This window comes from Dermacentor silvarum, chromosome 4, assembly GCF_013339745.2.
Source record: "Dermacentor silvarum isolate Dsil-2018 chromosome 4, BIME_Dsil_1.4, whole genome shotgun sequence".
NCBI lineage: Eukaryota > Metazoa > Arthropoda > Arachnida > Ixodida > Ixodidae > Dermacentor > Dermacentor silvarum.
Window position 1 is genome coordinate 26,463,469 of NC_051157.2, and position 27,633 is coordinate 26,491,101.

Consider the following 27,633-nt stretch of genomic DNA (forward strand, 5'->3'; position numbering starts at 1 on the left):
TTGCAGCATGCGAGAAGTATAATATGAGTGACAAGTCAACAGCGATGCAGCTATAATCACTCCCGATCTCGATGACAAAAACTGTAATAAAATTGGTACACGGGGCCATAGTTCCTGGTTCTGTTCTGGGAACGATATCCAGCTGCCTTTCCCGACGTCGGCATGATGCGCTGCTCCGATTTATTGATCATGAGCTCTTCTTCCAAATGTGTAGTGTTTTTAGGGCTAGCCTTGGTGCCTTTGAGTCGTCCTAGAATGTGGCTTCGGCGGAGAACAAAGTAAATGAGACTTGGTGAACGAGGCACAGAGAGTGAAACACGAGCTTAGCCGATGGTGCATGTCTGGGAGAACTACGGCGCCGGAGGATCTCGGCAAATAAGGGAACACGGCGCCGATATAAATTGTGCGGGTGCTTTGTTGCACAAACGGGCGAAGCGCAGAGCGGCCGCGATTATTTTTATGGGGCATGACGCAACATGCGGGAGTATATGTCTTCCCACGCCTGACGATGTCTCGCCAAGGCTTTACCCACTTCGTCTAGAACACACATTATTTCCCTTCTGCAGTATATTCTCAAGAAAGACGCACTGACGCAAGGAGCATGACGTGAAAGAACAAGATCCAACACCCTTGAAGCGCTCGCCTTTTGTGAACACGAAAGTTAACGATGTGTCGTGCTTTCAAGCGCACGACAGCTTTGCTGCCGTGGATCTCCTAAAAAGCGGACAGCAGCTCTCTACAGTGCATTATTTAAGAGTGCAAATAGATCTGTTAAGTGCATGAGAGCAGAAACAACTGGCCTTAAATATGGCCGAAAGTGCGCCCTTGACATTCAAAGAGTGCATGTTTGTTCTTGAGGTTTATGTGTAGAATGTATGGACCGCACTCATCTTTTCGCCAGTTACACAACTTCTTGCGCTTATGGATTACGACAGCGACACATGCTTTGCCGTCTATATGCGAGGCCGTCTGAGACGGAGCTATCGATTTCTCTACAGGAAATGTAAGGCGTTACCGGCGAAGCGCATGCTGCAGTTTTACTCGTCGTCTCCAGACGTGCACAGACACCCTCAACGCTTTCTCGCACGCGGCAGAGCTGGAGGGCTATGAATTAAATTGTGGCGTGGATGAGCACCTACATCGCATAAAAAGCGTGCGCGCTTCCGCGCCGGTGGTTAGGCATGATGACACGTAATTAATTTAGGTAATGTTTTTACCATCTCAAAGCAAGACCTTGACTATGAGGGAAGTCGTGGGAGAAATCTCGTGGTTAATTTCGACTAGCAGGAACCCCTTGACTGTACATAGAAAGACATAAAAGTCTCGGTTCAAAGGCACTGCCTAATTCAGGGCAAAACAAACTGCTACCGCTGAGGCCGGAAATAGAACCAGCTACCTGCTGTTTAGGAGCAGACAGTCATAGCCGCAAAATTATCACAGCGGAAGCTTTGGAAAAGCAACCCCCCCCCCCCCCCCCCTTCTCTCGTACAATGTACTCGCACAACTATTTCAAAAGAAGGGATGCCCACGATATTTTCGCTGTTTCGCCGACTGACATCATTAGCGGCGGACTGAGAGCCGAACGACGGCGTTTTTATGTGAATTAGCTTTGTCATTTACCAACTGGAATGTCTTCTTTGCTTTGAAATAATTACACATATGATGCCGAATAACGAGGCAAAAAGATTTAAAAAAAGAAAAAGGAACTGAGTCATTGTGACAACCGCGAATAAACAAAAAGAAAAAAAAATAGAAAAATAATTGATATTTTCGCATACCTTTCTTTTCCCTCTCGTTCAACCACACCAGTCTACTCCCTCTTCCCCAGGCAAAAAAAAAAAAAAAAAGCTTGCTGCAGCAGAGAGCGTTCGATAATTAGAGATACCAAGTGATACACAGGGAATGTTTCGTGCACGCTACCACAAAATTTTTTTTTCCAGGCTACGCCAGTTCATCTTCCCTGTAATTTATTACCCATAAACTTGTGGTTCCTCTGATTCTGATGCATTGGTGCAGAAATTTACTTTAGCTCACCTTGTCATCATCTACTGGGAACAAAGATCGAGTTGAAAATGTGTTATAGTATGGCATCGACCGCACGGTTTCATTTACATTAAGATGTTGGAAGCGGCAACCTTGTACACGGACGCAATGGGCGGAGTATCCCGTGGCCAGTAGTGAACGACGCAAGATTTGTGAGGAGTGATTTGATGCGCGATGCCCTACATACAAACAAAATCCCGTGTGACAGTTTGGCTACCGAAATTACTGCAAGACGCAGTGCTGTTCTCGCTGGACATTTTTACGCGCATAGCTCACCGTGTTGCGAATGTCCTCTGGTAGGTCAACCTCTTCACCAAACGGTTGGAGGGACGTCTCTGCCGTGGAAAGCTGCAGACCGCTGGAGACATCGTCTGTGCTGCTGTAGCCGTGCGGAGCCTCAGGAATGAGGAGGTGCTCTCTTGCGATGCGAGTCACGCCGTTCGTAACTTTGCCTGAACACGAGAGAAAACAAGAGTTATACTCACTCAAGCTGGCCCTAACTTGAAGTTGCCCAAGGTAGGCCATGTCCCATTGCCATTAGCGATCTCGGTTACTGCACGTTTGTTTAATGACATGTACATAACTTTATATTTATATAGTTATATTTATAATATATTTATATAACATATTTATATTATTTTAGTCTGCCTGTCATGCAAGCAATAACGAAAAAAAAGAAAAAGAAAAAAAATAACGTTCTTTCCTTCACAGTTCAGCGTCGTAACCAGAAAGAGGTGTTACTTTCTCTGCTTGCTCTTTTGGCTAACACAAATCGTATGAAAGCGTATATTGTATGAGGATTCACAAGCATTGCGCTCTTTGTGTTGAACTTTTCCCAGTGGGGAGCTTGTAGTATATTAATAGTCGTTCGCCCTCAATTCGGACGACTCAATTTCGACGTAGCCATGATAATTTCATTTCTAACATTTTCAAATAATAATATTTCTCGCTTGTCCTCACTTGCGTTAGTATAGCTTACAGTCTTCGAACTTGTGCATTTGCGATCTGATTGCGCGAACTTCGAAAAAAAAAAAAGCAGTACGTTACAAAGTGCAAGTACCAGAAGCAAACGTTTTGTTGGTACTGCCGTGCTGCAGTGACTAGGTAGTACCACAGTATTCCGTTGGGATAACTTTCCTAAGCAACAAAATACATAGGCATTCTGCGGAATTTTGCCCCAGTGTTCTTAGGGAGGATTTGTGGGAGAGTAATGCACAGAACATCAATGGATCTCGCCGCCACTTGGGGACAGATAACTCAAAACTCGTGCGTGTTTGTGCTGTAACTCCAGGCTTGCAATATCTATACTCGGTAGGTTTAGTTAAACTTAGAAATTGGAAAACCTTATTGCCGGTTATTGCACGCTTTATGACATCTGCCACTGCTATGAATTCTGACCAAGAACACTTATCATCTTGTCCCTAATCCCGTATTTTTAATAATTCGAGGCACTTGTCACTGAAAAGCCAGGTGTGTCAGGTTACTTAGAGCCTGTATTTATTACACATGCATGATTGCATATGTAATAAATAAATACTTTATCCCATGGATGAATGTTGAGCGAAAAGAAGGACCCGGTGTGGGTTGAGAAATTCAAAACGGACAGGGGAGAAGGCGGGGAGAGATTATTGCGGGAGGAGGGTTGTGAAGAGAGATTTTGGAAACTCTAAGCTATGTACCTTGTCTCCCAGCTAACATTAGCCTAGTTGTTAAAAAAAAGATTGAATAACATGGTGCAAGATACAATTATAGGACATACGGCGTTCGGTCGTCAGCCGTCATGACAACTGAACACTGTCTTGAAATCATACCTCACACCGTGTTTTTCTAATAATTTTCTTTCGTTGAACAAATTGGTTACATTAGGTGGGACACGCTATATTTGGTGGGACACGCCATATAATAAACTGTGTGGTAACGGTCTGTGGCTTTGTAGTCAGTGCAATTCACGCTCTTGAATAAATTAAGACTTTGTGAAACGTACGCGTTCTGTCTTTATTTTCCCGGTATCAGCACGAAGAAAACTTTGCCACAAGCTGGGATACTACAAATCGCCCTAGGCCATATCACTAAGGAATTATCGAGTTGGACTTCTATCTTCACCGATGGGTCTTGCTCTCAGCAGAGTTCATCGTGCGCTTTGTACGTATCGTCTACTGGTCATTGCTTCTCTTACCGTCTTAATTGAACGTTTAACCTGAAGCACATCGGCTTAAATTTATGGCATAAAAGAAGCCATTCATCACATAATTCAGCAATCACCACTACGATGGGTCATCTTCACTGACTCAAAAGCGGCGGAACAAATCATGTGCAATATGAACAGGAATCGTAACCAACATCCAGTGACACAAGATCCCATTCATCATAAGGCCGCTGTCGCTGGCCACGCTATCGTATTTCAGTGAATGCGCGGACACTGTGGCATATGCTGAAACGAAAAAGTGGTTCTAGCTGCCCGAAGTTTCGCAATTAAAAATATTTCAGGCGAATGTATTTTACAAAATACGATGCAACAGCAATGACAAGGAAATACGCCCACGCCGAAAAAGAATCGCCTGTGGTGTCGATCCTTTAACATCCTTTTCTTTCACTCAATAGACCCAGTCCTAAAATCAACACTTCGACACCAGCTTCTCCGTCACCTCAGTGTTTCCTGCCAGTGATATTTTGTTTGAATAGGGAGTTCGAGGTGACACTTCATCGCGAAAGTTCGGGCGGGCCATTTCAGTATTTGCTCTTAATGTTCTGTCCCTACTAGCCTTTAACTGTTTTGCTGGCATGTACCTGAGCGATTGTGATGAGGTTATACTGCTAAAGCCACTGTCCAAGGCGGGAAACATTCATTCGCACATTAAAGGGAATTGTTCCCAGTGTGGGTGCTTGCCGCTTTTAAGCGACACTACAGTTCTTTCTCACCATAAGGATCAGTTGACCAGGGAAATAGCAGAAGCGTTACACATCTAACAAAAGAAAAGAGGGTTGTATCAGTCAGTCATATGTTCTACTGAGCCATCGTGAAGTCACCTTTTATTGCGATAGCAATTATATGGACACTTCAACCGGATTTCTGCCGTCGGCGTCGCCGTCGCCGTCGCCGTGAGGTTCCGTATAGATAAAATCTTCGCCGCGCGCCGTATGCCCCAGAGGCAGCGTGCGGGGACGCGCGCTATCACGGAGAGCGAACGCACTCAATCTCCCACGCGCAAGCAAGGAAGCGGAAAGCCAGCGCCGGAGGGAGCAGGGGGGGGGGGGGGGGGGGGGCACTTCTCTGCCAACAACCGCGCTCGTCGCTCGTCCGCACAGTCTCTTATCTTTCCCACGCGCAAGCAAGGAAGCGGGAAGCCAGCGCCGGAAGGAGCGGGGGGCGCACTTCTACGCTGCCAACAACCGCGCTCGTCGTTCGTTCGACCGCACCGTCTCTTATCTCCACACGGCTCTGACCTTTATGCGCATTCGCCGCTCAGTTTCCGTTGAAGCGATAGACCGCACGTACCTTCGCCCGCTGCTGCGGCGTATATATCCGCTCGCTGCCAGCGTTTTGACGGTCGTTGTCTGCAGTCATTCAGTGTGATCTATTCATGTTTGTTTGTGCGCGCTCACACCACGCTTCTTCAATCAGTTAGTAATAGTCGGGCCACATTTTCCAACGCACGCTACACATGCAATGCTGCCCGGGTCGGCAGTGCAGCGCTACAGGTGTGTCCCTTCGCACGCGCTGCCCACGGGAAGCGCTTCTCATCAACACCACCGTTTCACACGCGCCTTCTCGTGGTCATCGAGTCTCTCTTCATGTCGGTCTACATACGCCGCAGCACACCTGCTTACTTAATCAGCTCATGTTTACTACAATTCATATTGCTACCAAAGCCGCTCACCTTACTTCGTATGACATTGCTGTGTTGCTATCGCATTCATCGCTTCGCCCTTAAGGCGAAACTGTGACATTTTTTTTGGAAGGTTACTACAGGATACATTTGTTAATAATAGAAATAAATGCGTTAGGGTTGCAACGACTACAGAGCACACTGTGATAGTTTCGATGCCTATCTTTGACGCCCGAGTGTGCGCGGGTATATGATTTTATTAGTGCTTTTAATCTTGTTTTGCATATCTTTGACGTCCGAGGGCGCGTGGGCATATAAATATGAGGTGTTCGTTCTGAATATAGTTGCCAGTGCAGCGAGTGGTCGCGTATTCTTGTGTCTCTCCGCTTTGTCCTGGTCAGTGCGTAGTTTCACCCACAGGAAATGATGATTAGTCAACAACTCGCCCAGTTTTCCCCATTACTGAACTCCATATAAAGTATCCCGCTAACTGCCCACACTGCCTCCTTTTCATGCATTCATTCCCGTGTAGGCAATAAAGAGACATCTATGCACATTCACGCTTCAGGCCTGCTTTGTTTGCACCAGAATTCTTTTTTTAAGCGGGGGGAGGCGAGTGTTTAGAAACATTATACTCATACTATGAGCACCAGTAAACAACAACAGCGCCGTTTGATGGTTGTTAAATGTTCTTGAAATCGGTAGCCGGGAGTTTTCATACTTTTGAACACGACTGCGCGTGAAATTGTTTCTTCCCGCAAAAAAAAAAAAAAAAAAAACAAAAAAAAAAACACAAAAAACAAAGAAGGAGATGTTTGATTTAGTGGGGAAAGAAATGCATATTCAACTCGCATGTTGGAAACTATGTAAAGCAAAGCGTTTACGAAGCTGTTAATTGATTACTCTCAAAGTGTTCGTCGTCTGCACCGCGTTTTGCAGCATAGCGATTATATCTATGCTTGCCCGGCAAGACGGCATGCATGACGTGGTGACCCCCACCATTCGACCCAGGCGACAGCATATTACACTGTCTCCGGTGTAAGCTCAATATTCGTTACATCATTTATTGAAGCTGTCCAGTTTACTACTACACTATCTACAGGATCGGCCGAATTTACTCGGCGAGAAATCGACCGAGCAGAGACGCCGAACCCCGAGGAAGAAGGTGTAGAAAGTTTCACTTTAATAAAGAAATTATGCGATTGAAGGCGTATATTTGTGGCAGTGTGGATAATTAGGTACCCTTTGTTATTTCACTGCGCAATTACGCAAAGAACCGAGACTGTCACTGGTACGTCTGCAGGGGTATTTCAGATATAGGGCTACATATACAGAGTGCCACAACTATCATGCACCAAGATTTAAAAATATGCAAATGCCACGTAGCTGGACAGAAACAAGGTAATGTTGTTTGCCGTCGCTTGGAGATACTCAGATTGATTTTTTTTGCATTCCGCCTAATTAATAATTCGTCTTAATTAATTATTTAATCAACTTCTCAAATATTATCATTAGATGAAAAGTGTCAATGAGAAAATTGTAGAGCAACATGAAAAGCTCCCGATAGAGCTTTCTGTTGCTCAATACGTGCTGCATAAAAGTGTTTTTCCGAGCGTGAAAGAAGCCCGCGAACACACGCGAAATTGCCGCGCGACTGGCTAAAGAAAAAGAAAAAAAATGGCGAGCACGACGGTAGAGTGGGAACACGTGGTGAATGAACAATTACTTTCACCTTATACTTAAGTAAACCCGCAAATCCCTCATGCCTTCCCCCCTCCCTCTCCTCCCGGCGCATATAGAGAGGGTGCAACGACATAAGAATGGCTGCGGTGCAATCGTTCCCACACGGCTCTCAGCGACAATTTGCCACCGCCTCTTGGTTCGCGAGTGGAGCGATTTTCCGGGCGTACGAGGAGCAGAGCGAAAAACCGAGATCGCAGAAACGCGACCTACTTGTCTCGCTTCTGCTGAAGGATAATGGCCGCTCGTTCTGAATACTGCGTGTCGAAAGCAGATGTACGCCCGAGTAGTCAAAGCAGAAATGGAGAGAGCTCGAAACACGGTGATTACCCGCGCGGATCATGACGAATGATCGCTTTCGGGCTCCCAAATAACGTGGCGCGCAGTCTAGAACCGGTACCTTTACAAACAAAAGAGGAGCAAAGATGCGATGGAACAATTTCAGTGCTAGAGTCACTCACGTGGAAGCTCTTGCGAAAACGACGAGAAACTGAGGTGGCATCAGAATCTTTAGTGTTAGCTCTTCGATGAAAAAAAATGTAAGAGTATCAAACGCTTCATGAGCGCAAGCGCGGTCGATGTGGAATTGCCCGTTTCTGTTCACTGTAACCGAGGCTAATGCACCGTATCGTCGAAGAAGTTACGGCTTGTCGATATGTTGGCTCACGAGATTTCGTAAGTGCAACTGAGTTGTAACTGCACATGTCTTACGATTGAACTCAGCCTCATACGCCGTTTTCTTTATTTTGTGTTGTGCAACGAAGTGAAATGTTCGCGATTGAACTGATTGAGCTCGTCCTGCTGTCTTATTTGAGCAAGCGATGTTTCTTTTTTTAATGTATTCTCGAGGAGAGCATCTGCATTAGCCATTTCCCCTTTGTATGTTTCCCACCTTAAATATTGTGCCCAGTTCGAATGATTTGTTACCTCAGAGCGCGCTATTTTTGGGCGTTGGTAATGGCCAGCCATCTTGTGCGCCTCCAGTATGATTCTCAGTTTACTGCGGGTAAGAATGGAGCGCAATTCAGTGCTCCTTCTTGCGTCGACGGCGCTCACTCTATAGCGAGGTTATTAAAGAAAATAATGAAAACATCACAATCAGAAATCACGAAGGAGCAAGAATATCAGAACAAGAAGTTAAAGTTAACTGTATGCTTTTGATTAGGCTTTTTTTTTTAATCTCATGGGCGTTCAAGGAAAAATAAATTGAGGTGATTTGCAGTACTCCATGAGAACAAAGTGCTGTAGCATTGCTTGCCGCTCGGCAACACAGAAGTAGATAGCTCAATACCTACGTTCAAGTAGACACACGAAATCCTCCTGGAAACTTGAAACGTCAGAACGCTGTTCATGGTTACAAGGAGGCACTGAAGTCTTTAAGGTTCTTGCGCCAAATACAACGATATAAGCGTCCGTGCTGTGTTGGTGAACGCATGGCTCGAACTGAGCGGATACATATTTAAATCGCGCAAAAAAATCGCGAGACGAGTTCAAGAAGCACAAGCCATGTCCTGTGTGCCTTTTTCCGTGTCTTTTTTCGCGCTAGTTAAATATGTCTCAAGCCTGGAATGCGCACAAAGTAGTCCAACTTTCTTCTCTCACAGTCGGACTGACCCGTTTCTCGCACTCGCTTCGTGACAGTGCAAAGAAAAAGGCCAACCAGAGCCCCGCGAGAGATAATCACAGTTGCGAACTTCGCACTTTCGCCTTCCACAACAAAAAAATATAAAGTTTTCATGCTGAAGCCCCATCTGAACCTTAAAGGTCCGGAGTAAATGCGGTAACAGGTTTTCCGCAGACAGCTACACTTTGGAGGTCACCGATTTATGCACGTGTAATGGCCCGGGTGCCTAAGTCTGTTTTCCTCAGCAGGGGCGACTGACTCCCGTTTTTCACTTACGCTTCGTCTTCGTTCCATCTCTTCCCTCTCCACTTCGCAAAACGTATCTGAAGGCGTCGCTAATCCGGCAGACGGTTATCAGGCTCACAGTGTTCTTTTCTTCCCTCAAAAAAGCAATCAAGTTCAAACCCACCATCTCTTTGCCTGCTCCGCCAACGGTTCATTGGATCAGAGAACCTATTTCGTAATGCAGACGGTAAAAAAAGTTTGGAAGAAAAAGAGAATCTGCGTATCCTGCACCAACAAACTATGCAAGGGTAAACACTAATTTATAAACAAATGAAGTAAATATCTGTAGGACTAAAATGTTTGTAAAATAACAAGGAAAGATGAATAATCTGTTACGGTAAAGCAGACAAAATATAGATGGAGAGAGAGAGACATAAGAAAGGGGAAGGCAGGGAGGTTAACGAGAAGAGAATATCCTGTTTGATACCCTCCACAGGGCAAGAGGAGAGGGGTAGGTAAAGAGATAGGAAAGTAGAGAGAGGGAGAAAGGGAGAACAGACACACAGTCACAGCCAGTCACTATCACCATGTACTATCACAGTACAGTAGCACTTGTAGCACTGCAAACTCAGTTCAGGTTACAGCCGCTCACGCAGGTCTGCTGACTTTAAAAACTGCAACAGCGCCCTCGTCGCCCTCCGCTGCGATGGCTTGTGACGTCGGCATTCTAAAATAATCTTATTCGTTAACGTTTTTTTTTTAATCAAATGGCGCTATCGCGATTGCAAGCGATCATCTCTGTAAATTGTAGCGAGGACAGTCACACAAAACTTGCTGAAGAGTCTCCTCGCTACCATAGTCATCCCACGATGACTTCGTAAAAGCCACTCCTAGCCATATTCAACAAAGCAAGGTAGCTTCGCGTCGGCAGAGTTAAGCTGGGATGCGAAGGTGGATAGAAAAGTCCAGGTGGTGCAGCTTGAAAACTTGGGGTATTCCACATGGAGAACGTGATACCTCGTGCGATCATTCGAAGTTTTTTTATCAGCATCTGTCCTTAATAACAGTATCAACTCCTCTTTGCTGCCTTGAAGAAACGACCAAGCGGCTTTATCGGTGTGTTCGTTACCTATATGGCGCAGCAGTAACTTGGAAGCCACTGAAATGTCACGTGGTGTCCTTTCTCAACCAAGGTATGAATCTCGAATACCAGTTGTTCGTGTGGTCCGCGGCGCAGGGCTGATAGCAAAGACTTTAGTGCCGCCTTCAAGTTGCTGAATAGTGACCTTCTTCGAGGCTGTTGTTGGCTGATGAGACGAAGAGCAGCGCGAAGAGCTGCAAGTTATGCAGCCGTCGATGACGCCGGGTGGCACGTCTTGGAACTGATCGTGGTGGCCCTCGCTGGGTAAACCACGACTCCAGACGAACACTGGAGAGTTGCTGATCCATGTACGTGATTGGTGTACCTCTCGTGCAAAAGGAGGAGAGAGTTTTTTTTTTAAGACCAGGAGATGACATCTCAGATTTCTCTGTTATTCCTGGTACGGTGAAGTGCACTACAGGTCGAGCAAAACACCATGGAGGAATCAATGGCTTAGTTGCGGGGGTGAAGCTTGGTATAATAATCAGAAATTGTATCACAAGATGATGCCTGCGGCCTTTCACAAAGATAGATGGATAGTAAAGTGGAACCAAGTATTAACCATGAAAAAAAAAAAAAAGACTACAGAGGAAGGAAATTCTTCGAATGCCACCTTGAACAGGTGTTAGCCGGCCCGATGACGGCCTCTACAGGGAGATTAAGTGAATCTACGCATCACCTTATTTTCTCAGTATTTACATTTGTTTAACCTTACAATGCCCAACGTATCACTTTTGATGTTTTAGACAAGGGAAGTTTAACGAAGAGTCCCTAGCTAATGTTTATATTCTTGAGTGAGTCTTTAATTGTAGGATGTTGAGGAAACCATGACTAATTACTTACTATATAAAAATATTGATTAAATGAATATTTTATTATTGAATTTTTGTACGAATATACTCCTCAAAGCCAGATATTAGGCCCAACAAGCCGCTATAATTTCCCTTGATGTGCAATGACATTTTGGCACTCCGGGGTTAATATTTTTTATACTGCAACGAGATAGTTATGATAATTTCTAGCATGGCTTTTGAGCTGACGTGCAGAAAGCTGAAAGAATCCATAACAGCTGCCATATCGTTTCAAAAGCGCTAGGAACCTCGGCCATTAGGTGGCGTATCACCGCACTGCGGGTTCTGTTGTCTACAGGTCACAACCTTTCTCAGATTGATTTCATATAAATGCTTTACCTCTGAACCGAATAACTCTCCTGTAAGAGTCACGATGTCAGCCACTACGATGACAAAGCGGAAGCTAGCGAACGCAAAATACACTACTGAGAAACGCCAACCCGTGACACTTCTATTCGGCAAGCATGAATTGCCTCACGAAGCAGCCGCCACACGCACTAGGTGAACAGATACTGCAGCGCAAGCTGTGACTGGAGTGATATTTTTATAGAGTCATCGTCTGTTTCCTAAAGTAAGAATATAGACCTTAAATAGAATTTCGCTTCCGAGTCGACAGAACGTGATCTGGAGTTCTTGGTAATCTGAAAGCTTCTTCTATTAGTGCGCAGCGCTAGGGCTGTTATAGCATATTACGTTCAATACCTGTTTACCCGCACGTTTGGTAAGTGCATTCGCCGTTTTCTTCTTACTACATAATTTCGTCAACTGCTTTTCTAAAACTATTCGCCCGAAGTACAGTATATGAAGCCAACAGACAGGGAAGCCAATGAAAACAAATAGAGGAAATTAACCGTGGTATTTAATTGAAATACGTATATAACACGGTAAACGAAAAGTGGAAGAAAGTAGAACTTACCGCTGGTGGGTGCCGAGCCCACAATTATGCGTGCGAAGCTCCCAGCGTCAGATCTAGTAAGCATATGCCCGAGAAAGTGGACGGGATGACAGCCGCCATTGTAGCTGAATTGGTAGATGGTCGAACGTGCGATAGTGATCGTACATGTCCCACCGGCGAGAAGTTGTCCTTTCGTCCGCTTTCACTTCCCTTTACCTTACCATATCTATATTCCAATAATAAATAAATAAATAAATAAATAAATAAATAAATAAATAAATAAATAAATAAATAAATAAATAAATAAATAAATAAATAAATAAATAAATAAATAAATAAATAATAAATAAATAAAAGAAAACACGGTTAATTTCCCGTGTGCTTTCCTCGGCTTCATTGTCTGTTCGATTGATATGGTTGTGACCAGCAAACAGTCGAGTCCCTCGATCCCTCTTCACATTCATAGCACAAAGCAAGACACGCGGAGACAGTCACGGTGAGCAGGATTGTGCCCGATAACCTTTCTAGCCTTCCTTCGCTATGCAGAACGAGAACACACCAAAGCAAGTTTCTCGACATGTTCCTGAGGCTACGAGAGGATTTATTCTCTGACGGTGCTCGCAGCCACCGATTAATGGAAGCGAGAGCCCGAGCGAGAGACGGTGGTTACCTGTGCCAACGGACGTTGCCGCGGCTTCTGCGGCACCAGCGTCCGCGGGAAAGGCGATGCTGCACGAGGGAGGTCGGACACTGCCGCCGCGAGGCAGAGCCGTCTTGCGGGACATGCGGCGACTGGGCCACGATGCGATGCGGCTGAACGTGGAGCGGCCACCGCTTCCTCCTCTGCGGCTGCTGCTGCTGCTGCTGTTGTTATTGTACGCAGACACCAGGGGTAGCTGCGACGAGATGCGGCAACGTCTGTGTTAGGTCGCTAGTGCATCGGAAAGGCATCAGACAGCAAGCACAAACCCCCGTTTCATATCGCAGAGATAAAAACAAAAATTGTGTGAGCGGATTTCGGCTGCCTTTGAATGCCACAAGAAGTTTGGCAGAGTAGGCCTACTATGTTGGGCTAATTGGTGCATAGCTTAAGAGGAATACATGGCGCAAGCTTAAAACTAACAGCAGAATTAAGAGGAAACAGAAAGAGTGCCAAACTCGGAAATAATTTTATCCCAAAAAGCAGCCCAATATTGTAGACGATCCTGAAATATTTCCGATCCAGCTTTGTGTTGCTCCATACGGGCGCCACGAAAGTTTCTTGCAAGCCTGAAAGAAAGCCCACGCGTCTTTTCCCGATCCCGAAATTCCCGATCCACATACTGGATCGGGAACTTTTCAGGATGGTCTACAATTTACTCATTGACACTTTGGCTTTAAATAAAATATTTGAGGGGTTGATTATTTAATAGTCCCTAGTGCCGTAATTAGGCGAAGCATGACAAATAGTCTTACTTGCTTCAAGCGACGGCAAACAACGTTACTTTGGTTCTGCCCAGCAACGTCCCCCTTGCATATTTTTTTAGTTTTCGAGCACGTTACGTGAGACACATGGTATATAAACAGAAACGTGAAATAGTTATATGCAATATTGCCCAGATATGACAGAAATTATACAGTTCTAGTAAAGAACCTTCCAGTAAAATGCAAAGTTATGCAGTCAAAACTATGGTTACAAATTAGATGAACTATTGAATTGAGTTCACCAGAAACAGAAACATTGAACACTAGCCTTTAGTTAAGTAAATCAAATATTCCACTGATTTATTGTTACGGGGTCGTTATTGTTAGATATACTATCAGGAAGACCATTCCAATACTTTCTGGCACGTAGCAAGGCAGCCGAGTTAAATGCATTGGTCCGATGAAAATGCGACGGAAACTGAGCTGATTGTGCAGAGCCTCGAGATGTGCCGGATGCTCGAACGAGTTTCAAGGTAGAGGGGTGCACATTAAAATTTAAAAATATTAAATAATGGGGTTCTACGTGCCAAAATCACTATATGATTATGAGGAACGCCGTAGCGGGGACTCCAGATTAATTTTGACCACTTGGGGTTCATTAACGTGCACCTAAATGTATATCCACGGGCGTTTTTCTTCTTTGCTGATTTGTTTTTGGTGTTCCAATCGAAATGCGGCTGGGAATTGAACTCGCGACCTCGTGCGTAGCAGCGCAACGGCATAGCCGCTAAGCCACCGTGGCGGGTACGGGTGCTCATTATGCATGATTCTATGTAGCAGACAAAGCAATGCCACATTCCTGTGCGATTCCAAACATGCTTTTGCCTCCGAGATCAGCCTGAAGGACGCAGCTTTCTGAGGTGGCATTTCTAGAATTTAGGTAAAGTACACGCGCCTCGGAGATACTTCAATCGTCCCCAGCTGTCTGCAGCTACTAATATGTGCTGCAGTCTAGGAATCCAACGCTTTAAATTTGGCTGTTCGGTGAGCCTATTACTTGTATTCGGTGGCAGTGAATTAGCAAATATTCCAAGGACCTTGTTTATATGCCAAACAAGTTTCGTCGGACTACAGGTGACCTTTCCTACACTCCAAACGCATACCACTCCACTGCGCGTTTCTCGAAGCATGCAGGGCAAAGAAGCATTTTATGCAAGGTGCTGCTGATGGTGGCTCTTTTGAGATCTCTCTTCGTGTTGTATTTATTTGCATGTTGTGAATAGTATGAATATAAAAGTTGTGGTTCGTTTTGCTGGCAAAAAAATTTATTTATTCTAATACAAATACTTGCCATGCATCATCATCATCACCACCACCACCATCATCATCATCATCATCATCATCATCATCATCATCATCATCATCCGCCTATATTTATGTCCACTGCAGGACGAAGGCCTCTCCCTGCGATCTCCAATTACCCCTCTCTTGCGCAAGCTGATTCCAACTTTCGCCTTCAAATTTCCTAACTTCATCACCCCACCTAGTTTTCTGCCGTCCTCGACTGCACTTCCCTTCTCTTGGTATCCATTCTGTAACTCTAATGATCCACCGGTTATCCATCATACGCATTACATGGCCTGCCCAGCTCCATTTTTTCCTGTTAATGTCAACTAGAACTTATCGAAATTAGGAATTACTCTGTATTCTGTGTAATTACACAACGGACTGAAAGCTCGGTCGTAGTTCACGCTAAAAATAAAAAAGAACTAACACTCAGACATTTCTGTTTACTTTCTGCCACGAAGAATGCGAGGTAAATGCACAAGCCGGCCCACTTGGATGTTAGCACGTTCACTCACCGGCACTCGGCTTGTCTGGCCCCCCAAGGCCCTCCTTCCAACGGCGTACTCCTGGTACTGGGACAGCACGCACATTATGCAGTAGATCTGTAGAAAACGCAGCCGATGTCAAATAACGGCCGTCGCTTTACACGAAGCTGACTCGAAAAAGCTGAATAGGTCATCGCTTTTAAAATTGCCTGATGATCTGAATCGTGGTAACTGTGCATTTTGTCTTTAGCGACGGGTGTTTTTATTCTGCACCAACTCTATGCGCTCACTGCTGTTTCGTTATCACACAAATTTGAAATTGGAAGTCTAGTTTTTCTTTTTTTTTTTCGCATTAAAGAGGACACAGAAACACAAGGCTGTCGCCTGACGAGGCCTCGGTGCCCACCATACAATTTCTATTTTTACAGCGAAGCTGTTTACCTCAAGCGCCCGTATGAATCCCGCGCATGCGCTCGCAAAAGGGGTACCCTGGGCGGCTTGCGTTTGTATAGGGGACAGGAATGGAGCCGATTGTGCACGTGACCTGCGCTTCTGTTGTTATAACGTCACACGCGTTCGTGGGGAGAGGAGGATAGAGAGTGGTGACAGCGCGGCAGCAATGGAGACGGGTAGGGGAGAGGGGGAAAGTGTGTGGCGACAGCGCTGCAGCAATGGAGACGGGTAGGAGGAGAAGGGGAAAGAGTGTGGCCACGGCGCCTGTGCACGTGGCCTGCGCTTCTGGGGTTATAACGTCGCGCGCGTCGGAGGTGCCGGCGCGGCTGCAGCAGTGGTTGCGGCAGATGCATGGGAGGTGTGGTGCGCTTGTGTTGGCTTAGCGTGGTGCCTATAAAAAAAATGCATGAATTCATAATGTATGCGCCCATGTATCCAGCCTAAGCAGCTTCACTGGTCATATGAATGTTGTGGCCCCACGAATTTTATTTGTTATCTTTATCCTAAATGTACACAAATGCGAAGGCAGGCCTCTTTTGGGCTGGCTGTTCCGCACTGCTATACAGTTGGCATTGTAACAGCAGCACGCAATTAAATGGACAAAAAATGAATAACATATCATCACACAATCGTGCACAAAGTCGCAAAATACCAAATCAAATAAAATACAAAGATATAGTGTGGTCCAAAACATTATTGAAGACTGTAACCAACCCTGTACTTGTCACTTTGTCAACAGGTGCGGCGATTTCCCGAAGTCTCGTATTATTTTCTGTGTTACTTCACCGACTGAGTTCCTGCCACAGATTCCTATGGCCATTCTGGAATTGTTAAAATCGTTATATATAGCCCTCGTTCTACGCAGTAAGATCTTCCGTTAGTTCGTTTCGGTACTTCTTTCACATTCGAAGAAAAGTCCCGCATCGCGACTATGAATGAACTCGGGGTATATACTTATTTTATCCCTCATTCTTGTGTAAAGTTGTATGGTCATCCATGAGTTCCGAAGCTTTTTTGGGACTCCATTTCATTCTCGTTAAAGGCAAGGCATCATTATACGTATTCAAATTTCGCAAATAGGTTGCATTTATTGGCCTTCATCCTTGAGTAGAACACTTGCCATATGTTCGCCTGCTTTGTGTAGACATTAGTGACCGGCAGATCCCGAAATCAATATGCGTCTTTGCAGAAGCTCGCTACTCCGATGGCGAAGCGCACTTACATGTGTAGCGTTTATTATTTGCTAGACGAACCAGGCAAGCAAGGCTACTAAGTGTTTTATTGAATGATGCGGGCAAAAATTCGATCTTTCTACAAAAGTTGAGAGTAAATAAAGTTTTGGTACGTGGAAAACCTTCATATTTAAATGTTTTAGTATAAAAATTATGCCAATCCCTTAGCCCTTTGGGAATCGGCGAACGCGAAGCTTCTTCAAAGGATTCAATCGCACTCTCAATACCAAAACGCTGTTGATCTCACGGTGCGGGTAGAATAGCGAGTGAGGGTCTGTGTGTGCTGATAAATACGCCAGTCGGTATATGCAAAGCAGGTCTTGATTTTATGTGTGGCAGCGACGCAGTCGCACATGAAGACTGTACCGTGGCTTTGACATGGAGCTTCTCGCACCCGGCAAATTGCATCTGAATGCAGACGACAAAGAAGGAAGGCTGATCAAAATCGCGAATTGGGCGAGTTGGCGTGCATTCATTGTCGGGAGATGCGAAGCGACAATGAAGGAAAACTGATGAACAGTTGGTAACGTAGGGCTTATACAAAGGTTAAGTCTTCTCAGGCCTGCTGACTGGTGACACCTTGGATGACGTCACGGATGCCGTATGTAGCCACCAAGATAGACAGCCCGGCTTGAACGACATGCGTTGTGCAAGTTGATGCTATTGCGCAGACTTCCGCAGAATAAAAATGATGTATGCGTTTTCTTGTGCCGCTAGCCGGACTTTCGAATTCTGAGGAAAAGAGCTCTAGACACTAGCGTTCAGTCACACTGAACAATTTTATAAACACGCGTCAGCCTCGCGTGTGAAACACATTCAATATATCTTCGTTGTTGCACGCATGATTGGCGTAGATGCAGTATACGTGCTGTCATTCTGCGGAGCGCGCTAAAGCTCTGCTCTCGTTTTGCGCGGGAATTCAGAAACGATAAGCGAGAAATCATGACCAACAACAGGAGTCGTGATTTATGAGACTAAAGAGCCCCATATAAACGGAGGTAACGCAACGTTTCTTGGCGGCTTGAACGCACGGTGGGAAAGAAAACCTCGAGGACCGCACTTATCTGGGACGCCTACAAATAGATTTTATTTCTCGCTCTGGAAGTTATATTGCGCAGAAAACTTCGCAATCTCGAAGAAAGCCACGCCAGTTCTCGAAGAAACGGCTCACAGGACCATGAACACGGAGGCGTTGAAACCTGACAGCGAGGCGTGTAATGCACGAAGCTGTGCGCTGAGAGCTTCTACGGCGGCACTTTAAAAAAAAGTTCAGCGACAAAGCTTACGAAAAGCAGAAACGGCGTTTTCCTTTCCTTTTCTTTTCTTTCTTTCTTTCTTTTTTTGCAGTTGTCGCGAGGCTTACGATCATAAAACCACAATGCGTGCAAAGAAACTGCAGGGCGTTTTCACTCACCCTTCAGTGCAACCTTTCCTTTTTTTCTTAAACTTGAGCGCTGAACTTTCAACCAAAGCTTTGTGCTTCTGGAGCAGTAAAATCCCATTTTTTTTTTCTCACCGCAGTCCGGGCACCACCACTATGGCATAGCCAAATGGAAAACCCCTGACCTGGTGGCGGGGCTCCTCCTTAGTGGTCATGAGATAGAGAAAATGACACGCATACGCTGTGCTTGTTAATGGACAGCTCGGGCGCGTCAAAGGTTAGAGAATGTTTATGCTGAGAAATAACGAAAGAACGAACGAACGAACGAACGAACGAACGAACGAACGAACGAACGAACGAACGAAAGAAAGAAAGAAAGAAAGAAAGAAAGAAAGAAAGAAAGAAAGAAAGAAAGAAAGAAAGAAAGAAAAAAGAAAGAAAGAAAGAAAGAAAGTTTGTAAAAAGCCACTTTCCAAGGGTAACCCACTCATGGAGCACTTCGAGCGATGTCTCTATAGCGGAACTAAGCAAATCGTAAGGCCACCGGAAAAGTCGAACCCGAGCACTTGGCGTACCGCCAGCGACCGGCTTCAGTTTAAGGCCTATAGAGGAACGACTGGTCCGTAAACATCGTTGCGGTTTTGTTCATACATTTCTCTACCGCTGGGAAGCTTGTTCTGTTAAATTCAATTGTACTGCATTTTTTTCCTAAATACAAAAGCCTATGAAGATAGGATTTGCATGACAGCTCCGTAAACAAATCGCTCGTTTATCCGACACCTTCGTCTGAGACTACACGAGTGCTCTGGTAACAGCCACATCACAACTCAAACGAGCTGCTACAAAAGAATATTTGCTTTTGCTCGGCTGACAACAGGGTGGCGCGACAAGCATGTGTCTGTGCAGTTTTTTTTTTCCTTCTTTTTTTTTCTTGGTTTAGTGAGCACAGTGTTTCGGAAAAAGACTGTACCACGTTGTTACCAACGTTCGTTGTTTGATGGCAATTTTTTTTTTACTTGCTAGCTTGCTTATTCCTCAAGGTCTTCGTGCTCAACAGGCAATCTCCTAAGTGGTTCTTCCGGCTTGCGAGTGCTTCCCTGCTCAAGTCGTCATTGGTCGCGTTTGGGCAAGAAACGAAGGTAGCGTGATAGGAAATGCTAGTGTCGCTATCACTGGCGCAATCGGATAGAATCCCAATTATGCGGTAATGATAAAAAAAGTTCCCACCACTGCAGGAGTGTGTACACACGCATAATTTTATGGTTTAACGGGGGGCTATAGGCGATACTCAATCTCATTCAGCCAACGATCAACCTGACAGTACCTGGGGTCCGGAAAAAAGTAGATATGTCATCGCCTGCTCTTAAACAGCTTACCTTACTCCTATTATATGAAAAATACCGGAATTACACTCACATATACACCGACGGCTCCGTCTTGCATAACAGCTCTACCGCCGCTGTCGTGATTCCAGAAAAAGCCACCACTATCAAGATGAAAACATCTCACTTGACAATTAACGTCGACGGCAGCCGAACTCACAGCATTTCGAGTCACACTACATTTTAGTAATGACGAACCAACACACAAATGGTCCGTTTTCTGCGACTCGAAGACGGCACTGCAGAGTTTACTGTCAGCCTTACGACGCAGTTCACAGGAACAGCTGTTTTTCGAAATCACAGAGGCCATACACAACCTGACTGAGAAAGGACATGAAATAATCTTTCAGTGGCTGCCAAGTAACTGTGGAATCACTGGCAATGAACGTGCCGATCAAGCTGCTCGTTCAGCTCATGAACAAGACAACCGCCTATCGATCCCGCTGTCTAGGACAGATGCTGCAAGGATGCCCCGCCTACTTGCACGCCAATGCACTTCATCAGACTGGAATAAACGACATTTTATGCACGCCTGATTATACACCTTGGATCCAACCTTAAGCCTTCGAGTTCCACCAAGACTTCCCTGAAGAGATGCGACCCTTCTGTGTAGGCTATATGGTTGGGCGTTGCGTTCACCAGTGCCTACGCGTTCCGCATAGGGTGGCCGACAGTGCAGCATGTGGCAATTGTGGGGACGCGGAAACGATTCATCATGTTCTTTGTCAGTTCCCATAATACAGTGTGCAGAGACAATCGCTTTCCGTCGTGCTGAACCTGTTAGACGACCAGCCTTTATAGGAAGAAAGAATTCTGCAACATCGACGTGACTCAACATCGCATCAGAAGGCGGTGCAAGCGCTCCTGCGCTTCCTGAAGTCCACTGGCCTGTGTGAACGTCTGTGACCGGATCGCCTCTTCTGTTACCTAAGACTGTGTTTTTTTTGTGTGTTTTTTCGTTCCCTGTCTCTCTTTGCACTCTCTCCAACCCCTTTATTTCCCACCTCAGTGTAGGGTAGCAAACCGGAAACTCACTTCTGGTTAACTTCCCTGCCTTTCCTCCCTTGCTTGCTCTCTCTCTTGCCTATAGTAACGAGCCACTGCACGTCTGTTTAAATGCCGCCGATAAGCGTGTGATTCTGTTTGTTTTCAATTACTCATTTAGATATCTTGTGTATGAACAGATGTTCTATATCTTTCAAGCAAGAATGTAACGAATACCTGGTAGCCATTTGGCTTGCACTGTTAACACCAGAGAAAAGCACAGACTGATGGGATATTTGGTATTCACATTATGTCTTCCTCTTTCTGCCGCCTAGCGTGTCCCATTTGCGTAATACACATCGCCAAATGCTACAGAATGCTTGCGTACATTTTTGTAACTCTCTTGCACTTGATTTTTGCATATTTTCTAGTCCTTTGTGAGCAAACACGCTTGTGCAACGCTTGATATTCCATATCTTGTTCAATATAGGGAGTTTAAGCAGACGTCAAGGGCATAGTCACGTTGAACACGATCAACAACTAAACCCCTTTTGCACTACTAGGTTTAATAACTATAATTGTCGTTTGTCCCAGCTAACGCTAGCCAAGCTGTTCAAAGAAAAAAATATTTCAGAAACACGGTGCAAGATACGATTATAAGACCTACGGTGTTCGATCGTCAGATAGGTCTTGAAATGGCATCTTGCACCGTGTTATTTCTTTGAACAGCTTGGCTAACGTTAGGTGGGACACCGTAGGTATAGCCCAAACTGTATCGTTCGGCGCCGTTGGGCCATCCTGACAGTCCGAGCGTAACGGGAAGAATCCTCTCATGTTTATTGAGCAAGGCTTTATATACATGCCTGGATCGGGAGAGGGCAACACTGATATAACTTGTACTTATCGGCACGTGTAGTACATGCCGATATCACGCGAAACTTTTGCTGGCCATAGATTATTGAGAGCTCTGTCTATATCTGGCTGTCAGTTCTTTTCCAGGAGACTTACAGTTCTTCGGACCATAACTAAGGCCGGCGCACTCCGATTGCTCTCGCAAAAGCACCAAGAGAGAAAAGATAAGGTCTGGCTCGCCCTTTTCTGTGAGTGGGGGCTCGCGGCAAAGAAACGAAGATTGCTCACTAAGATACCGTCGTACCCCATGTGCTTTAGCGGAGCCATTCGATAAAAGGAGACAGAGAAAGAAGAAGAAAGGGGTGGGAAGGCAAGTATTCGATCTTGTGAAAGTGACGCGATTTTTTTTTTTTGAAATTTACTTCTCTCACGTTGTGGCCGTGCCGATTATTACTTGCGTTAATGGATTCAGAGAGATCTGGGCAGGGTATCAGGGAGAAGTACTCAAACACCTGGGAAGAAAACATTGCTCTTTCTTTATCTTTGAGATGGAACTTACGCGGAGAGTCAACTTAGGCGGAGCTCTCTGCTAGCGTTATTGAGATCCTCATTTGTTGCGACAGGGGACAACCAAACCAAATGTGTGCTCCTATTTAGGGAAAGCCACTTTGCCGACATCGCATCATCAAAGTTGAGAAAGGGTAAGAAAAACCTCCATTATTCCGGGTATAGTGCTAGAGGGATATCACCAGCGTTTCTCTCCTTAACGTAACTTCATTAAAGCAAAACGTTTCGTTGGCCTAACAAATCGGAGATAATACCTCATTCACGTATAGGGCATATCTTGTGGTGTATATCTTTTGAGTCATGGTAAATATCTCAGATAACAGCAGTAAGTTACTCCTCAAACTTTTTCAACCTCGGCCAAGAGTATAAGATATACTATGCTGCGAGAAAACGCCTGAACGTCATGTTTTTTGCGAAAGAGAATGCTGAAACCTCTTCCCGACAAAACAGTAGTACATTTCAGAATTGATACATGTTTATCAAGCACTGAAAAACTTGGAGGTCGCTTAAGCTTTGCCTTTAAGAGTAGAACGTGATAACGTTATCGAGACCCGTTCGCATCGCATCGTTCGCATACGGCAAGTAGGCTTATTCACTGCAACACTGAAGGTGAAAAAGCCAGCTTACAAAGACCAAGCTTACACCGATCCCCTTAAAGTCGGCTTCACTTTTTAACTGAAATGCATTACTGGAAAGACGTTTTTCCATAGCCAAAAGTGGTCTTATATTAAAATGTGAAGGCCCTAGCACCTTTTTTTAATTATTTTATTAATTGTTTGCTATTGCCCCGACGCGCGCAGGTCTGGTAGGAATGCTAGAAAAGGGGTTTGTGTTTGAGTTTCCTCGTAGCAAAATGATTTTTTCTGCTACATTCAAATTACAATCCGACACCGATTGGTAAAGAATGCAACGGCGAATCCGACGCCGAATGGTAAAGTCGTACTTTACCATTTTTCTGACGGATTTCACTGTGAGAAATTCAGTTTTTGTTCACCAAAGCCTTGCACCACGTGGAGGGCCTGCGCGGTCGATTTAGTTGGATGAATTTCTCCGCCACCCGCGATCACACGCCGGTTGCCGACGCCGCGGGTTTTATGCGACACGGTGCCCTAAACGCTATCGCGTTAAAAGACGTAAGACGAAAACGAGAAGCACACAAAACACGTTCCCGTTCTCATCTTACGTCGTTTTAAGCGCTAGTTAAAACATGGCTTATTTCTGGAATACACATACCAGCTATGTAACATTGCACCTACGAGTAATAATAAATGAATCTTCTAAATTTAACTATCACAACCTCTTAAAGCAGAAATCCGAAAAATCAAAGCCGCATTTTTCAAACCTGTCACTGTAAAGCTAGCGAAAATTACAGCACCAAGAAATACGACTGTGGTCAGCGAGCAGCCGAGAGAAGAAACCTGGGCTGCTGTGATCGAACAAAGGGGGCCACCTAATGCTCGAGCTATAGCGATAAGCGTGCAGTCATTTACCGAGTGTTCGGCCCTTTGCGTCATTAAGTGAAGTTCACGAGGTCTCAGAAATCCCATAACATTCTAAAATATGCAAAAGGTTGAATTTGCAGCAGAAAGGTTACCTATAAAGATAACAGGTGTTATCTCAAGAACAAAATGGTTTACTTTCGCAAGCAATAATAAAGGCCTTTTCACAACAGTTCCTTTGTCATTTAATTCTTTAGTGAGTTATTTTCTCCTGTATGTTTCTTAGACAGAACGCATGTTAGCCCTTTGTGGGAAAAAAAGAAAAAAAAATACACCCGTCTTATGTAATCTGCAAAACTTCACCGGCAATGACAGCAGCTGTAAGCTGCTGCCATTCGAGTTCACTTCGAGTTCACTAAATCGTGTTTGCCTGCGTTCGGTACAAGCAGATATTGGCCACTGGAAGGGACCAGAATTACACTGCCGGTCGATGACAAACGAATGTAGCGTTCACTTTCTCTCGCGCACGAGCGGTGCGTCGCACGAGACTATTAACCTAGGAATACGTGCTGGGAATTCGACGCTCTAATGGGGGCACACGACACCGGCGACGCTGTGGCAACGTCGTGTTCTATGTAGCGCGATTGAAGCAGCTGTCGTGCATCTTCGATGGCGTGACCTGCTGGCAGGCAGTGGATTGGGAATCGAATCCTGAGCAGGGGTGGTATGTTTTTTTTTTTTTTTTTGTTCCAGCCTGAAACCGATATCGGTCATATGTTCCTAGAGCTGCATGTTATTTCGAGAGAGAGAGAGAGAAGTCATAGGGCAATGTAAATATAGCAATGTAAAATATCGTGCCCACGATTGCTTAAAAAAAATAAGAGAGAAAGCAAGGGGAAGAAAGGCCGGGAGGTGGTCAACCAGACGAGTGTCGGGTTTGCTACCCTTCTTTGGGGGTAACGGAAAGGGGAATATAAAGTGGGAAAGAGGGAGAGTGAATACTTTGTGTGGACGCTGCATTGTATGCACGCTGCACTGTGCGCAGAGAAGCGCCATGATATCGAAGTGAAGTTCCATAGCTGGTGACGCGCGTTGAAGTCAAAATTGCACAAGAAAATATGGGCCCATAGAAACATACGCATAAGTCACGTGTACGGGAAATCTGCCTAACACATGACGCACTCATAAACCGCTACCTGATCTAAAGAAAGAAGGGCCTCTCTCTAAACCGTCAGCATTTCACGATGCTTCATTACGTCATCAGTTTTTTTAAGTACTCGTTCTTCTGCTTTTGTGTCTGTTCCTGAAGACTGAAGTTTCATTCAACGGTGATATTATCCTTAGGCATATGAATAAAAACAGTTGACTTTACGTCTCCTAATATTTTTTCTAGAGTGACAAGCTTTTTCGAACGATATTTTAATTACGAATAAAAGTAATTTGTTATTGTCTTTTGGGTATCCTCCAAGGAGTGGCGCTAGTGATAGTATCATATTTTCACTGCTGATATATCTATCAAAATATTAAGTGTGTACTGGGAATTCGGTAATGTAAAATAAAGCAAATTTTTTATTTAATTACTTTTTACCGCACTTTCCACACAATATACAAACAGTGCAATGCTGAAGTAGAGACGAAAATGCAAAAGGAATGGAACAAGCAATCATACAGCTGTATCATTGGCACATTATATAATCATACAGCTGTATCATTCGCACATTATATAGTCTTTCAATGAGTCCCGCTTCTTTCAAAAAGCACACTAGCGCTTTCAAAGGAAGGACATAATAAGCACTTGGGACAAACTGTCGCCCAGTAATACATAATGCGCATAACTAATAAACTACGCTAAATCTGTAGACAGTATTGAATTTGTGATGACCACGTATACCGCATTGTGGGCACTCAAACGCACAGGTATAGATTCAGTGTCAAGTACCTTGCATCAGCTGAGTCAATCAGCAGTTCTGTTGGCTTAGCGCAGAACGAACACAGTGCGCGTGCACGCCTCGGCAAGTGTGTGTCTACGCAAATTAATCTATCCTCATTGAAACAACGCAAGATATCTTACGAACTAAAAATAAGTCTTAAGTGCCGGGACGTATAGGTTTAAGCAAGTACAGTGATATACGCAGGACTGTTATATAAATTGTAATAGATATTCAGTTGCGACCAAGTTTACCTGAACTTCCGTGATGCGAATTTAGTGCGGAATCATTTGAAAGCTAGGGTCTAGTTCAAAAGTGTCGTGAATACTTACGTTCACGGAACATAAGCTGTAGTCGACGACATACATGGCCACGACGAAACCGTCGACTTTCTGAAAGAGAGGGAAATTGTTAAAACTGGGCTACGCAAGATCTGCGGCCCGAAAGCACTTCACGGCTACTAGTAAACATTTCAGCAAGAAGACTGAATAAGTTTTCGTGTGTGGCGTGGCACGAAGATACACCTCCGAAGTTTGAACTCTGAACCTAACTTGCTTGGTGGGTAGCAACGGGCCCAGAAGGAAAGCTTTCAAGAAAACGTACAAGTAGGACTTGTTCGTCTAGTTGTTCGTCTAGTTGGTTGGTACGGGAACATCTTGGAAGAAATGGCACAAAAGAAGGCAAGACATAAGACTATAGAAAGTGGGCACCTGTCCCGTCGTCGTGTGCCATTTCTTTTTTGTGTGGCATTTCTTTTAAGAAAACGTGCCAAACCTTTGTTGGCGAACATAGAGGGTAAGGCGGGATAACTGAAATGAGCGAAGCATAGAGTGTAGAAGCTTACGAGATCAGCGATGAAGTAGAGCGAGAGCACGATGTCGAGAAGAGTCGTCATGGACACGACTGCCAGCCACGGTATCAACAGCAGCCGGTTGTCCTGCATAAGAGACGGTTGCATAAAACCGAAACCGAAACGTTATTTGGATGTCAGAGATAAAGAGGCAAAATAAGTTAGGCAGATCTCAACCGCTGTGGGAATTACTGTTATGCGACAGCAACACACGAATATCATTAACAAGTGATTTCACTGTTGCAATGACTTGCTATAGCGTGCAGACGCCGGCAGCTCGCAGTGGACTACAACTACTGGGCGCTCTTCATACAGTACTTGCAAGCCTCCAGTACAGCAAGAGCAGTGGCTCGCTCAGCACCACCTTTTCAAAAAGAGGTTCAAAGAGGCTTCAATTTCTCAGTGGAATGCTCACGATAGGACTTCCCAAAATGGCTGAGACATTGCACAACCGCCCGCCACCAGAGCAAGAAATACCAGGACAGTGGACACATCGGATGTCTGCGCTAAAAGCAGCCAGATCGCTAGTTCGCTTCCTGCGGTCTACGAGCCTACGAGATAGACAGCAATAGTGACGTGTGCCAATTCCCGTTTATACATGTATACTCGTCTTTCTCCTTTCCTATCTTTTGAAATCCCCTTTCCCTGGAGTGTAGCAATTTCCTGCAGCGTAGCAAACCATACTTTTCCTGGTTAATCACCCTGCCTTTCCTTTGTCTCTCTCTCACTGTTATGCAAAGCAATTTGCAGGTAGCTGGCTAGCCAGTATCGTTTGGAGTCACGCAAATCGTTACAAGGTCGACCAACGCGTTTGTCTAAGGCGAGCGGTTTGTTGGCTCCTACGTAGGTAATGAATAAGCGTAAGCAAGAGAAACACGGATTGTGACGTCATCTGCGACTACGTGTTATACAATCGTATCAACCTATGTCTATGTCATGTGGTCTATTTTATAACGACGATGGGCATATATGTACTCCATCGA

At 44.9% G+C, this 27,633-nt stretch overlaps 1 protein-coding gene across 1 annotated transcript in view; it reads right to left on the bottom strand.

The window, feature by feature from the left end:
• LOC119448390 (uncharacterized) overlaps positions 1 to 27,633 on the bottom strand; it is a 55,430-nt gene that overhangs the window by 2,918 nt on the left and 24,879 nt on the right. Inside the window, exons 4-9 of the mRNA XM_049665157.1 lie at positions 26,645 to 26,737; positions 26,133 to 26,192; positions 15,613 to 15,699; positions 13,017 to 13,242; positions 2,320 to 2,495; positions 2,035 to 2,045 (exon numbers count right to left, since the gene is read on the bottom strand). Of these exons, the coding sequence (XP_049521114.1) occupies positions 2,035 to 2,045; positions 2,320 to 2,495; positions 13,017 to 13,242; positions 15,613 to 15,699; positions 26,133 to 26,192; positions 26,645 to 26,737 (653 nt within the window). The remainder of the gene's footprint in view (positions 1 to 2,034; positions 2,046 to 2,319; positions 2,496 to 13,016; positions 13,243 to 15,612; positions 15,700 to 26,132; positions 26,193 to 26,644; positions 26,738 to 27,633) is intronic.